This window comes from Cervus canadensis, chromosome 27 (assembly GCF_019320065.1).
Source record: "Cervus canadensis isolate Bull #8, Minnesota chromosome 27, ASM1932006v1, whole genome shotgun sequence".
NCBI lineage: Eukaryota > Metazoa > Chordata > Mammalia > Artiodactyla > Cervidae > Cervus > Cervus canadensis.
Window position 1 is genome coordinate 41,243,146 of NC_057412.1, and position 16,064 is coordinate 41,259,209.

A 16,064-nucleotide genomic window follows, 5' to 3' on the forward strand; every position below is an offset into this window, starting at 1 on the left:
TCTGCTGTTTAATAAACTATTTGTCTGCTTGAGCTGTAACCAGTCTGTTGTTTCGAATCCCTGCTTCCATGAGACAGGAGCTAAGAAATCCTGCCTGCTTGAGCTGCAGTCTGTCATTCCAAATCTTTGTTACATTGAGACAAGAACTGAGGAAGGGAAATAAATTGATGTAACAAAACAAATAGAATGGATACTTTGGTACTCATAGAGTCATTCTATAATTAGAATATAGTTGCTCTAAATGGCCAATGACTCAATCACCAAAAAAATACTGATTTAAGTCATTATATCTATAGTTGTATTTTGTAATATATCATTGCATATTGCTTCACTTACCAGATCTCAGCATTCTCATAGAGTCAATGCAAATGGAAGGCAAGTTCAAGAAATGTCTATGTGGTACATTTGCAAAGGGCTTACAGATATTTTTAAATTTATTTCCATGTTTCTGTACAATACATTCTGAAATTAGCAGAGCAAGAATTATTAGAGAAGAAAGAGAGGGGCTGGGAAGTGTCTAAAGCCTGAGAATGAGTGGCAGAGCGAGGAAAAGGGTTGTTTCCTGACCATAAACTAACACCATGTGTACGACATTGGACTATCTTTCTACTGCGGGGCTTGCAAAAGGAGATGCAAAGAGAAGGTAAAAAGAATCCGAATGGAAGAGAATTAAAAGGAATCAGAAGTTCTTTTAGCATTACTTAAGGCTTCCATATAATCAGAGACTTCCATTATTGTCTGAGGATATCCAGGATCAAACATTGACTGCACTTTTTTTCTGTGGTTAATCAAATTTGGGCACAAGTGCTTGGAGAGGCAGCAAGTCTATTAAAGACAGAGGTAGCAGTCAGTGAATGTCATCAGAGCAGACCTCTGGAAAGCCTGACCAGCAACTAGACATTAGAAACAAGGACATCTCACATCCCAATTAAGTGGTTAGGAACTGTTGAGGGCGGTGTTTGATTCAGCTGGAAATATTCTGTGCTTGGCTTTCTCCAAGAAACCAAAACTGACAATAGTCATTATTATAACTTAAAAAATACCATAATTCCTTCAAGTGTAATGGAGAAGGCAGATAGTGGCTTGGCTTGGATCTCTTTCATCTGCAAGATAGTAGCATGCCCTCAGGAGAGTCTCTTTGCCCACTTACCCGTCAATTTTCTACTTTGAAGAATGGGGGTTGGATTAGACAATCACTGAATCCTTTCTGTTTCTAAAATTTTATTCTAGCTACAAATAAGACATTCTATTCCAATGAAATTCAGAGGCAGAACTCAGGCTAGAAACCCCAGAGGTAGAAATATCATAAATAAAGTTTACGATGTAACTGGCATTGAGTTCTACTAAGTGAAGAAACTGAATAACGTCAGAATAAGTCTAGTCCTTTTACAAACTAGCCTGGATTGATGCACATGGTTGGTCATTTGGGGACTTGCTATACTTTTTTTTTTTTTTTAGCAATTCTTTTATCTCTATGTGATTAATCACTATATTTCCTACATCATCTATTCCACACATCACTTTTTTTTTTTTTTTTTTTGCTCTCTTCACACCAAAGGACACTATTGATGCCCCATTGTCAACATCCTTACTGCCAGTCTTAGACTGTGACTGCTGATATAAAATCTGCCCTCTCCCTCTTTCTCTCAAAATCTCTCTCTCCTCCTTCACTTTCTATTTATCCCTCTCCAATTTTAGGGTTCTCCCTTCTAAAAATAACTGTCTTGGTAATTTTATTCCATTTTATTATTCCGTCCACTCTGCATCCTTTCTCCTGATTCTTCGAGACTTTCTCTGAGTCAAAAAGTTGTTCAACTATTTTCCATTATATCAAAGCTAGACTAAAAGTAATATTTACTTCTTTTTCCTGTCATTACCTTTTAACACAAATTTCTCCAAAGTAATCTATTTTTTTTTCCTGTTTTCTTACTGCTCATAATGCCCAAATCTCTTTGCAATCTTGTGTCTGACCTGTGAGTGTAGTAAAACCTCATGATCAAATCCAATGATTCAATCATCTGTGAGTTTCACAACTACCTTAAAATCTCCTCATCATTCTCAAATGTGCTCCTATTCCTGTTGTCTTCACGCTCCTTCTCCCCTGTGTCCACTCTGTTTTCAAGTCCAGCTGTGTTTCCCTGCGTGATACCTCTCACACTTACCTTGTCTCTACTCCTGAATAGCACTTACAGGCCTAGGCCAGGTCCTTACTATCTCTGGACTCTTGGAATAATTTTCAAACTGGAAACCATTTCCAAAACCTCTTTATCACTTACTGCTACCTGATGTAAGTTCAACAAAAGAAAGACATCTCTAGTGATTTGAGTGCTATCTGAAATGGAACAGTTTATCTGAAGTGGCAATTATCCCATAATACAAGGTAATCCAAAAAAAGCACACACAGGAAGATTAGCAGCAAATTCAGTATCAGTATCATTTTTTGCAACCTCTATGCAAGAATTTTTACCTGATTCTATCCATGCCTTTTAGGGTAGGTTTTGGTATGGCCCAACGGAGAGCATCTTTCTAAAAGTTGTGTTTCTGTACCCCCCACTGCCCCCCACCTTGGTCTGCCTGTAGCCTCCTCTCTCTGAGGTCCTCGCCCTTGATATCTGGACAGTCCCCCTACTATGTGGACAAGGACCTTCATCTCTGACTCTGACCCACAGCCTGTGCCTCCCCAGGCCCCCTCCACACATTTTACATATGTCATCTCATTTAATTCTGACATCTCTATGAGAGATTACTGTTATTACTCCCATTTTACTGATTTCAGAAAAAGTTCAAGGACTGAAGGGACTGGCTAGATAGATGACTTTTAAAGCTAGTTTTAGACATTCCACTTGCCTATTCGTTTGTACATTTGTTGAGGATTTCCTCTGTAAAGTGTGACTCTATGTTGTGTGTGTGATAGGAGACAAGTACGACACCAGGCATTAATTCAAATATGAGCTCACAGAGCAGGGAGGGCGGTAGATGCACATCTGAACACAACTAAAGGAGGCAGGACGAAAAGCAGAGCAGCTGAAGGTGATTGGGTATGGCCCTCTGCAGCCTGAGCTTAAAAAATGGTTACATTGCAAATCTCATCCCAGTGGTAGACTGAAAGCATGACATCCTACCCAGATCCATGGAAAGGACAAGACCAAATCTAAGCCTCATGTCAGGAGAATGACTCACAGATTCCTTGAGACAGATTCTTAGGGAAATTTTGTGATTTTTTTCTTTAACCAGATAGTGGGAACCTGGGGGAGATTCTTCGACAGGAAAATAAAGTTGAGCAGTAATGAAGGAAGCTATATTTATCAGCAGTGGAAGAATTAGAGAAAAACTGGAAGGAAGAATCTCAATTTGTTATAATTCAGATGAGATAATCCAGCTTCCTAGGTGGTGCTAGTGGTGAAGAATCTGCCTGCCAATGCAGGAGAATCCCACGGACAAAGGAGCTTGGTGGGCTACAGTCCGTGGGGTCGCAAAGAGTCGGACACGACTGAGCTACTTAGCAGCAGCAGATGAGATAACAAAGGAGTGAATCATGGAAGAAATACAATGGAGCAGGGGAAAAGAAACAGATCAAAGTTATATTTCTACAAAACAATTGATGAGACTAGACTCCTTATAGGATATGGGTACCAAGGAAAGTGCAAATAAAATTCAAAACTCAATCTTCAAACTTAAGAAGAGGGAAGTTAAAGTGATAGGAGAGGAGATTTTTTTTTAGTGGTATAGACAACATTAATTTAGTTTGAGTTGAGGTGCTGAATACTGTTACCTGGTCATCCTAATGAAAGTATTCAATGCACAATGAAAAATACACTCTTAAAACTGGGCCAAAATCAGAGGTTCAGCATTGGAGGTCATTTACATCCTTACACCACTCCTACTATTCCTCGTAGAACAGCACCATCAGAAAGTCCTGGGAGCTTTTGAAAATGAACAATCTCAGGCTCTTCCTCCGGTCTATGGAATCAGAACCTGCATTTTAACAATATCTTCCACATAACTGAATATGTCAATGCTGTATATTGTCACCCTGCTTATATAATTTATATGCAGAGTACCTCATGGGAAATGCTGGACTGGATAAAGCACAAGCTAGAATCAAGATAGCCGGGAGAAATATCAATAACTTCAGATATGAAGATGAAACCACTCTTAGTGAAGAACTGAAGAGCCTCTTTATGAAAGTGAAAGAGGAGAGTGAAAAAGTTGGCTTAAAACTCAGTATTCAAAAGACTAAGATCATGGCATCTGGTCCCATGAGTTCATGGCAAATAGGTGGGAAAACAATGGAAACAATGACAGACTTTATTTTGGGGGGGCTCCAAAATCACTGCAGATAGTGACTGCAGCCATGAAATTAAAAGATGCTTGCTCCTTGGAAGAAAAGCTATGACCAACCTAGACAGCATATTAAAAAGCAAGAGATATAACTTTGCCGACAAAGGTCATCTAGTCAAAGCTATGGCTTTTCCAGTAGTCATGTATGGATGCAAGAATTGGACTATAAAGAAAGTTGAGCACCGAAGAATTGATGCTTTTGAACTGTGGTGTTGGAGAAGACTCTTGTGAGTACCTTGGACTGCAAGGAGATCCAACCAGTCCATCCTAAAGGAGATCAGTCCTGAATATTCATTGGAAGGACTGATGCTGAAGCTGAAACTCCAATACTTTGGCCACCTGATATGAAGAACCAACTCATTGGAAAAGACCCTGATGCTGGGAAAGATTGAAGGTGGGAGGAGAAGGGGACAACAGAGGATGAGATGGTTGGATGGCACCACTTACTCGATGGACTTGAGTTTGAGCAAGCTCTGGGAGTTGGTGACAGGGAAGGGACAGGGAAGCCTGGAGTGCTGCCGTCCATGGGGTTGCAGAGTTGGACACGACTGAGTGACTAAACTGAACTGAACCACATGATTTGGAAGTATATCAAAGTCTGAGTATCACTGTTCTCTATAGACATGATAATTAAAGACATGGCTTACAGCTGAGATGAGGAGGATATATAGGAGAGATATCCAAGGATAGATCTCTAATCCGTATTTGAGAACCAGGATAACAAGTAAGCAAATGAGAAGAGAAAGGGAGTAAGAGTAAAATCTAAATAAAATTTCAAAGGAAGAAAGAGTTCAATAATGGGAGGATGGCCAAAAATTCCAGAGAGAGATTTAAAAGAATAAGAACTGATAAAAATATCTGGGATCTAGCAATTAATTGATCACTGATGATCACCTAGAGAAGTTTCAGTGGAATGGAAAGAGGGTGGGAGCCAGTGAAAAGGAATAAAAACTGTGAATGTGGTCAAGAAATCAAGAATATGAGAGCACATTAATCTAAGAAATTCTGGAATTAGGAAGAGAGGATGAAAAGTAGCCTGGAGGCTATAACAGGGTCAACAGAAAATATGTTGTTTGGGGGTAGGGAAATCTTGAGCATGTTTGTAAGCAAGAGGCAGGGCACAAATGTCAGTGAAGAGGAAAATGCAGAAGAGCAAAGAATATGGAAGGAACAGAATGATGAGCACTGTCTGAAGGCAGAAATATGCTCCTTGGTAAGAACAGAAGAGATGTAAAGCTAAATCTAGGATGAAGAAAAAGTGAGCCAATGGCAGACTGCCTAAATTTTCTTCAGTATTACAGAAACGAGGATGGACTGGGAAATGAAAAGAGTCAGAGTCAGTGGCCAAGATGCTATTTCCAGGATTCAGGGTAAGGTGCCTAGACTGAAATTGTTGACATGGAAATAGAAATGGAAAAGTAGAAGATAAAGATACTAATGTGGGTACTTCTCAAAGGCAAAACCAGTGTAACTCAGAGCCTCAATACCTATAGGAAATGAAGAATTTTAAAATTTATGAAGTATCATATTAGGGAGAGTAAAAAAAAATGATGATACTTCAGAAAATAAAGACAAGGGAATTGATATTTCATGAGAAAAGTACGAATTCAATTTTGTCTTATGTTTGAAGTAATAGTAAGGCATAGAAGTGAAAATGCTGAGATTTCACTATTTATTCATTCAGTATATATTTACTGAAGGCCTAATATGCCCCCAAGGCTGGCTCGGGTGCTGGGAAAACAATGATAGTTATGATACCTATGGTCCCAGTCCTCACTGAGCTTAAAATTTACATGGCAAGATGAACGGGCAATGAGGCACAGGGCTCAATCAAGTGAGAATTCTTAGACCTCAAAAATATTCACTTAACAACTTGGGATAAAGAAAAAAGAGGCAAGAGTCAGCTCTGAACCAGCCAACAAGGAGGACCCTCATTCTACATTCAGAGCAAGAAAGTACAACGTGAAAGCATTAGAAAATGTGAAAATGATTTCTAAACAAATCATAAAGCTTTAACAAATTGGCAAAGGAGTGAGAACTAAGGCAATCTTAAACACTTTAACAAGCTGGAAACATGGGAAGGAAAGAATATGCTATTCATGGTGAAATTAATTGTGGTTTTAACTTCTCATCTGGGCCAATTGGAAAGCTTTCTTTTGACCTCAGATATATTAAGGACAAATGTGTGCATTCTTCCTTTCAAAGCCCATTAAGAATAAAACATGTAAATTAAGCATATCTACTCTCCAATGAATGTGAACTCAGAAAAGGCTCTAAAAATATGGGAGCCCTACATGGACCCTATGGGAATAGGAGTGGAAACATAACACCAAGAATAAAGTGACATTGCATTAATATTTCCAAACTTAAAACAAATAAAAAAACAGGGATTTTCTCATTGGAAACTCACCATAATAGAGCTTTGATATGTAAAGTCAAAAATCAAAGTATAATAAAAAAATTTTTCCAACAATTTGCCCTTGCATAGGATAAATGAAGTGACACAAATCAATGTGAAATGATTGTTTCTAAAAACTCAGAAACTTTACACATGATGCCAAATATTAGAGTTAGTGGATTAAAATGACACCAGTTGATGTTCCTATAGCAAGCTGAGGGAATTCAGGTTCCAATGACTTTGTCAAAATACACTCTTGAAGGAAAACGACCTGTCTTAATCTGATTTTCAAGAAGGAATCATTCCCTATAGCTATTATTGCTTATTTTAACCTACTGGATTAGTCTAAAGTCTAAAAAAAAAAAATAAAAAAATCTACATAATCATATGAGGGTGGATTTCTCCAAATCTGCTTCTAATTACACTAGCTGAGTTGTTCTGGTGGATTTATTTGGGTGTTTATAATATGTATTGTAATTCCAGAGCTTTTAAATAAGGACTATTATTTTTTCTCAAATAGTTACAAAGACTTTAAAATGTCAAGTCTTTATCAACTGTTCTAACTCGGGAGAAAGGAGGCATGGGTAAATAAAATTCACAAGTACTCCAAATGCTTCTTTTTGTCATTAGATTTAATTCTTTGCTCTTAATTCTTAGTCATGTCCTAACAATTTCCTATTTCTGTCAAGGATACTTCGATCCTCCCACTCAGGTTTGAAAGCTGGCAAACATCTTGACATGTCATTACTGAATCTTTTATGAAACTTCATTCTAGGCAGAAATATTTATTTTAAATATTGTGATTTGACGGGCATGACTCCACCTATTTGATGAAAAGACCAGAGCCAGGGTGCCTGGATGAGGAAATGAGAGGGTGAGGTGCACACGTGGTCTGAATAGCTTGGGGCCTTCAAGTCAACTACTTTGGATAAAAATTCTAGCTCCATCGGGTATCTGTTCCTCTGCCTTCTCCATATTTATTATCGACTTTTGCTGTCATACCATGACAACATGTGCCAATTAGAATAAATCATCAGATAAGTTGTTTTGTGGAGGGGTCAGGAGAACCAAGTGAAATTGAAGACGGGGAGGCTTGAGGACAGGGAGGAAATCATATCAAATCCTGTTCTAGGAATTGGCAATTTACTGAACCTTATGGATTTATCAAGCAAGTTGAGTAACCGTTAAAATCAACTATGTTTTGTTACAAGAGTATCAAATCTTGCTTCCTGCTTCCTTTCTTCTTGCCCAATCCTCCCCTCCCTTCTTTTTTTCCTTCTTTCTTAACAAGAGACTAAAAAAAGGAAAAGGAAAAAGAAACTGACCCACAGATGTTTGTTTTCTCAGCATTAGCACCCTGTACCAACTCATTAGAAACCAAAGTTACCTCAAGAAAGTAAGTTCTTTTAGGAGTCCATTTCCAAATAAAGTTAAGTTTCGGGTGTAGCAGTGGGTAAAATAAGGAATATTTCAGATTCTTCGAAACAGTTCAAAATTATTTTTTAAAAACGTTAGCTCTGGCATTATCTTCTACATGCTTTTTTCAAAGAACTTCTTCCTTCAGAACTATGGGCATGTGAAAGAAAATTTCTTTCTTTCTTAGTTTAGATTTCCTAATCAAAGTCATATGAATGGTAGTTTTGAGAACTTAAACATTTTAAAACTCTTTATTTTCTGTCCAATTTAGACAAATAAAAAGAAGTAAAGCAATACAAAAAAATAGACATTTGGCCAAAAAGTATATTAAAAAGTTTTCAATATATTTAGTACAAGGGAAAAATACATATTAAAATAATAATGAGATATAACTACACTAGGATACCTAAATTGAAAAATGTTGATGACATGAAATGCTGGTGAGGATGTGGAGCAACCAGAACTGTCATACACTGCCTGTGGGAATTTAAACGGAAAATTAGGCCAAAAAAAAACATCTTCCCTGTGACATAGCAATTCTACTTTTAGGTATTTATCTAGTGTTAGTAGTGTAATGTTAGCCACTTAGTCATGTCCAACTCTTTGTGATCCCCTGGGTTGTAGCCCACCAGCCTCCTCTGTCCATGGGATTCTCCAGGCAAGCATACTGGAGTGGGTTACCACTTCCTTCTCCAGAGATATTTATCTAAGATAAATTAAAAGGCATGTCTACAAGAATCTTATACAAAAATGTTTATAAAATTTATCTTCAAAATAACCAAAAACAAGACACAATTCAGGTGTCTACCAGCAAGAAAAATGGATCAAAAAATTCTGAAATACTCATATCATGGAATAATACTCAGAAATAAAAAAGGAATGAACTATTCATGAACTTACAATATCATGAATGAATCTCAAAAAACATGCTGAATAAATAAGATATACACAGAAAGAGAAGAACTTATGATTTTGTTTACATGGAATTTTAGAGCAGATCAACTCTCTAATACTTTCTAGGGTGATGAAAGAAAATTTTTTAATGGATTGTACAGTACATGGTTACATACTTTTTCTGTAACTGACTAAACTATACACGTAAGATCTGTGCATTTTACTGGGTTTAAATTATATTTTCATAATGAAGTCTTTTATTTTAAAGAAGGGATGAAACAAATTTTAAAAATCTTAAAGTCACTTTGAGTATTTAAAATACCTTTTCAAATAAATGTTCCTTTTGGTTGAAGCTTGAAAATTTTGATTGTCAGATGCAAAATTTTGAATTTTGAAGCTACTGTAGTGAATATTTATGACAAGCAAATATCACCTTATACCCAATTTAGAATCATGGTTCAGCATTTAGTACAGTGCCCAATACATAGACAATGCCAACTCTATGTGTTGAATGGATAAATGGCAGTGATTTAAAAATAAACTTGGGTTTTTCTTATTTTGTTCTACCAAAGAAGATGGTGGCTTCATTTCCAAAGGTGCTTTTCCTTGACCTGCATTTCTCCATGTGTCCCTCTCCCCAATTTTCTAAGCCAGTGATCACTAAACTTAGGTGGGGACCAGAATCTACTGGAGGGCTTGTTAAAACACAAATTACTTGCCCCACCCTTGAAGTTTCTGATTCAGTAAGTCTGGGTATCTGAGAATTTCCATTTTTGATAAGTTCCCAAATGATGCTGGTGCTGATGCTACTTGGTTTAGGGACCAAAGTGAGAGAATTAGTGTTTTTAGCACTTTATCAATTGACAGACCAAAGATCCATCTTTTTCAAACCAAGGATCAAATGTTGCAACTTTTAACAGTCTCTCCTAATTGCTTTCAACCTTATCCTCTGAGTTTTTATTACACTTATTACTGATAACCCCACTTACTATTTGGCTTATTTTTCCTTCTGTTTTTTTTCTTTGGAAAGAAAAAAATATGTGTATGTGTTTTCTATTCAGGTAGATGGTAATTCCTGAAGGGTAGGGGCTCTGATGAGTGTGTCTTCATTTTCCTCAAACCTAGAACAAACTCTCCAGCAAATAGCTGATCTGCGGATACTGATGCCCCTGATACTTACACATCCTTCTAAAGCATGTGCAGACGCTGTTGAGAGCAAGTGTCAATTTTCAGATGAAAAATAAAATTTTCCATAATGGTGAATTACCTGTCATTGGGACACTGACTTGGCAATGTCCAATCATGGTGAGGGTTAATGAGGAAGCCCCAGGACAGGAAGACTGAGCTTGGCGACAGAGTGCCAACCACCAGCTGGAGAGGTTTGCGAGATCGTTTTTTACCTACAAAGGGAACAGACAGGTTAATTCTTGTAGCATTTAGCATATTTTCATGATTTGGGTAAAATATACAAAGACAATTTAGTAAGATGATGAAGAATGTGAAAGCATTAAGTTCCTTTTCTTTTTATATACTGCACAAATATTAATAATGCTTTGCCCATGAATTTAAGCAAGAATCAAATGAAATACCCTTTTGAGATTTACATGTATGTGTCTATGCATATAAACTATATCCATTCCTAGTTTTTATTTTCTTGTGGGCCAAGGATGAACATGGAGGTCTTGGCTATTATCAGTGAAATAAACACACACACACATACACATATAGGTATGTATACACTTATTTTTCTTTTACAGACAAGATAAAATGTATGCTTATTTTTTCCCTGAAACTGTGAATTAGTTTCACACTTAGAAACATCTAAGAAAACTTACCATCTAGGTTGAAGGCTATATTCTTTTTTTTTTTTTTTTAACTATTTGGAAGTGTAAAATCTCTTGTCAGAGCATTTCAATGACCTGTCTCTCTTTTTCTTTTACAGTAAGTATTGAAACAGAAAAGGTGCACGCATTCTTAATATTGCTGGAAGAGTAGGAATAATATAGGAAGCAGTTATTCTGACAAGACTAATTGGATTTGGGCAATGCCAAGTGTGATTCTGATAAATCACTCTAGATTCTTTTCAAGTATATGTGAGGGGTATATATTTGCTTTTTCAAAAATATTTGAAATGTTAGGAACAGGAGGACAGTGAAAAGGAGGAGTGCCTGTTACTTCTGTTAGGTTTGAGTTGTATTCATGGTTATTCTGGCAGAAAAGCCCTCTGAGACCAGAATATACATGATCTAGTGGTGGTCAGTTTCTTCACTGTGACATAGATGCATTTTTTTAAAGATATCTTAAATAATTTTCAAGGATGTTTATTATTTAGTTGGTTGCAAACATGCAATTATACTTCTCTATAAATTTTTCCAGTTTACCTGTAATAGTACCTTATCTAACTATGATTCAAAGGGTTCAGGTCTGGCCCCCAAAGAGGGCAGGTTAGAATCTGAGATAATGTGATTCTGATAAGCTGTCTTTTCTATCCCTGAGTTGATTTTCACTCATATAATATAATTGTCTCATTTTATAGATGAAAAATAAGGCCTAGAGTAATTTCAAGGTTGTCCAAGGTCACAATGAGAGCACAGTTAAGACTCAAATCCAGGTCTCCTGAATCGTAATCTAGTTTTCTAGTTTTCTTTTTATTACGTCACTAGTTTAGTTCACAATGTAGGAAGGGAATGCCGTTTAGAAAAACTACATTTTCCTTTCCTCAAGGAGTCTAAAGTTTATATGACTAAATTCACTGTTTAGATCTTCAATTTTAATTATTTAATCATTTTTAAATTATGTGGCAGATACAAATATAAAATGAATGGAAGCTAATCCATTACTCATTACATCACTCTTCAATGCAGATTACAAAAACAAAAATTATATCCATTGTCTGAAAGGAAAGGTGGGGTATTATAGCCTGATCAGGATGAAACTATTTCCTGAGTTGGTCATCACATAGTGAAAAATAATCTAAAGAGCCCACAAATGAAGTTATAAACTGCTATTAAGGTATAATCACTCTCTTGACTTTTCTTACTCATTTTTGCATATTTGTTTTATGACCATATTCAGAAAACGTTCAGTGAATATGAAGCCAGAATCCCATAGAACCACACTCATGCTTCCCGACTTTTTGTTAAATATTTTGAAATAGAGTCTTCAAATACTGGAATACTTTTCTTTGCAAGTGTATGGAAAGCTTCTTGGACAATGATCACTAGTAAGTTTTAAGTACTGATTGAAATCTCCTTTGTGCTTTGGGATATTATAAGAGGTCAAGTAAAAGGGTCTGTAGTTCTCAAAATAATTAACCATTTATTGCTTCTCTTAAAAAAAAAAAAAAGAAGAAGAAGAAGAAACCAACAGAAGCTTCAAGGGGAGAGGATTGCAGCAACCGGTTTTTGGTGACCAGGCTTGGCTGATCCACTGAGGATACAGAATACATAGCTGCCAAGGGCCCACTTGCTCAGTATCTGCACCTTCCCCCAACACGTCTTATCCCTTTGAGAAAGATCCTTCTTTCTGTGTGGCATCCCGTGTACCGTAAAAGGCAAATATGATTAGGGAATAATTATTTTGAGAACAGTTCACATTAGAACATGAAAAAGAAAAGCACCATGATCAACTCTATCTATAGACTAGGAAGATGTGACCTAAGATATTAAAAGCATATTCACAGCTTTGTTAGTCCTTCCTAATAGCAAGGGCTTGCTTATTTGATCTGAGAAGAAATTTTAGCAGTGAAATTGGGACATCTTCCTTAGTCATATAGAAATATTTCTGCTTTTTTATACACATGGTATCTAGTTGCCTGTTTTACATCTCCCTAGCCCTGGGAAGATGGGTGTCACACTGCTGTTTTATGAAAGAAATCTTGTTTTCTGTGTCTGACTAAATACAAGTGGTTTGGAGGCATAAATAAAATCCAAGTCCCAACTCATTTAACACACATGTAAATGAGTTATGCTTTTGAAATGTCAAGTTTCCTTCAAAAGTTTAGATTTCACATTTTGGCCTAAAAATCTGAAAGACACAAGAGCAGGCTTTAGTTCACACATTGCAACAGAGAGGGAGCCAACAGAAGCTAAATTCTAAATAAGCGCTTCCTCTGGGCCAAGTCTGTCCTCTGTAGCCGTGAACTCATCTCATCCTCGCCCAGATCCTACCATGCAGCAGGACAAAGGCGTAGAGAGGTTCAAGAATTTGCCTCAACCCCCTGCTGTTTGTATGTGGTGGGGCGGATAAGACCCAAGGAGCCTCTCCCAACCAGGCTACACTACTTCCCAAGCAGGGTTTTCTGTTTTCAGCAGACTGCTGGGCATCGTACATCTTCTAACCTACCTTCCTGAGGCATCCCCAAGGCGCGTGGTCTCCATGAGTGGAAAAGAGATGAAAAGGCATGGTTTAAAGTTAACAATAATAATGAATCAACAAAAATACCTGAGCATGACTTCTTTTGACTGGGGGGAGGAGCGGGCCGTACGACGATCAGATATTTAGGCTCAGCATCTGGAAATGGTAACATTATTTATCAGTAAGATTCTTTGTGAACAAGCAGCCTTCATGACAGCACACCCATTCCTGACTCAATGTTCCCCAGTCTTAGTCACTGTAACCACAGAACCGGCGGGTGAGAGCGCTCAGGCATTCGGAAAGTTCATACTTCCTGTGATAGTTCAGGCCATTAAGTTTTTAAAGTGAAAATTAAATCCAGATTTTCAAAACCTCATGGACAGGAACGGGGGAGAAGTCTTAAAAGAATCATGCTAGGGACACAGATTTCATTGCACATTTTTGATAGTCCTTTTCTCTGTAAAGATATATATATATTTTTAATCAGATCATGTCTCATCTGTAATCCTACTCCTTACAGAGGATCAGAATGGTGCTTCAAAATCAGAGAAGGAAAATCATACTTGCACAGGACACATGAGTCTCAACTGTTGAAGGATCTGAAACTGCTCATTTCCTGGGTATCTGAATATTCTCCATAATATCCTATTTTTTTTATCCTGTTTGCATAATTTTTCAACCTGTTATCACATCCAATCATTTTCATGAAAAATTTTAAAACAAAGTCACAATTTAAGTTGGTGCAATTTCCACATAAATATATTGATGGAAAATAGAGAATCTCTTTAAAATATTTAGGTTTTGTTGCAGGAAATTTGTGGGCTGGTATCTTGATAAGTTTAGGTTACACGGGTGTATTTGTTGAAACGTATTGAACAGTAACAAAAGGGTCCTACCAGATAGTACAGGGAACTATATTCAATATCCTATGATAAACCATAATGGAAAAGAATATGAAAAAGAATATACATGTATAACTGAAAAAGAATATATATGAATATATATGTATATGTAGGTCACTTTGCTATACAGCAGAAATTAAACACAACTGTGAATCAACTGCATTTGAACAATTTTTTTTTAAACACTGAAAAATGTGGACAGTAAAAAAAATTTAAAAATTTAGGTTTGAGGTAAAATGATATTTAGACAATAAATAAGTGCTAACTCAATCAAGGGCTGAAAATTTATCAAATAATTTTTTAAATTAATGTTTCCAAGATGAATGGTTGGTTTATCCAGTGTATACATAAGCCAAATACACTTCAGGCATTGAAAAAATAGCATTTTATAAGCAGCTCTATTGGATTAATTGATTGATTGATGGGTATTATCTACAATAGTTCTTCAGTAACTTTGGATCCTGGAACTCATTCTACACTGAACTTCATCTGGATGCTATCGTCAATCACAGTTCACTCCTGCTTGCTCAGACAGAGCTCACATCTTGGTTTGTTTTCATTCAAATATCTCCTCTCCATGTGTTTGGAACAGAGGCCTTCTCTGCCCAAGGCTTTACAGGGCTGACCTCATTTTCAGCCAGAGACAACCTGGCATTCAATCACGTTCAATAACTCAAGCCTTTGTCTTTTTCCTGGACACCTCACACGGCTCCATTTGCTATAACCTGCTGCGGTAATTACCACTGCAAATAGGTTAACCAGATAACCTCTTGAACTGACCTCAGAGTTTTGCTCATTGATCACATTGGTGCCTAAAGACTGCAACACAGATAAACGAGCATTCACAGATGAAGCAGGGTTTCAGAGTCTCATGTGTTTCAAAGAATAGCTTGCTTAGTGGAACTTATATAAAGAAAGCTCAACCTAAGTCAAGGTTTCTAGTAGGAATGTAATAACCATTTCCTAATTTTTATTTGTGACATACAACAATGTAAGTGGTCTTCCCAGGCCCACTAGTGGTAAAGAACCCACCTGCCAATGCAGGAGACATAAGAGATGGGGGTTTGATCCCTGGGTCAGGAAGATCCCCTGGAGGAGGGCATGGCAACCTACTCCAGTATTCTTGCCTGGAGAAACCCATGAACAGAAGAGCCTGGCGGGCTATGGTCCATGGTGCACAATATGAGTATTAAGAAACTACTGAGTATTGAGTACTTTCTATGTGCTGTCATATTCATAACTTAATCACTCCTCATTTGTAATCATGCTAACTATTAGCATTGCCATGCTAATTGGCAATGCTAACTGAACAAGTACCATTCTCATCCCAGTTTGTAGATGAGGTCACTGGGGCTGGGTCAGCCTCATGGGCAACATGTACAGTCACATAGGGAACCAAGCTCAGAAGGGTCCCATGCTTGGTTTAATATCCTGCTTTCACCCTCTTAAAATCCTTAGTACTTTTATCTTTGAATTCATCTTTTGTAAGTTGTCCAATGGGATAATGGAGCATGAGCAGGGACGACAGAAACAATAATGCCTGTCTGCACTTCTTTCTATCCACATAGAGCATTCTAGGTGACCATTAGCATTCCAAAGGGCCCATGACATGTGGGAGTTCATTGAAAGTCAAAGGCCAAATAAGGTGAGCGTATTACATCTACGACTCAGTAAGGGACTGTGGAAGGGACACTCACATCCTTGTGAGGCTACACTGTCCATCTGAACCAGAACTTGCTTCAAGTGCAGAAAGAAGG

The 16,064-nt window shown here is 37.3% G+C and overlaps 1 protein-coding gene across 9 annotated transcripts in view; it reads right to left on the reverse strand.

Moving 5' to 3' along the window:
• The window catches only part of LOC122428730 (ABI family member 3 binding protein), a 281,331-nt gene that overhangs the window by 161,951 nt on the left and 103,316 nt on the right, over positions 1-16,064 (reverse strand). For all 9 annotated transcript variants that reach the window (XM_043448807.1, XM_043448809.1, XM_043448805.1 and 6 more), the window contains exons 3-4: positions 13,493-13,561; positions 10,317-10,449 (exon numbers count right to left, since the gene is read on the reverse strand). In XM_043448807.1, the coding sequence (XP_043304742.1) occupies positions 10,317-10,449; positions 13,493-13,561 (202 nt within the window). The remainder of the gene's footprint in view (positions 1-10,316; positions 10,450-13,492; positions 13,562-16,064) is intronic.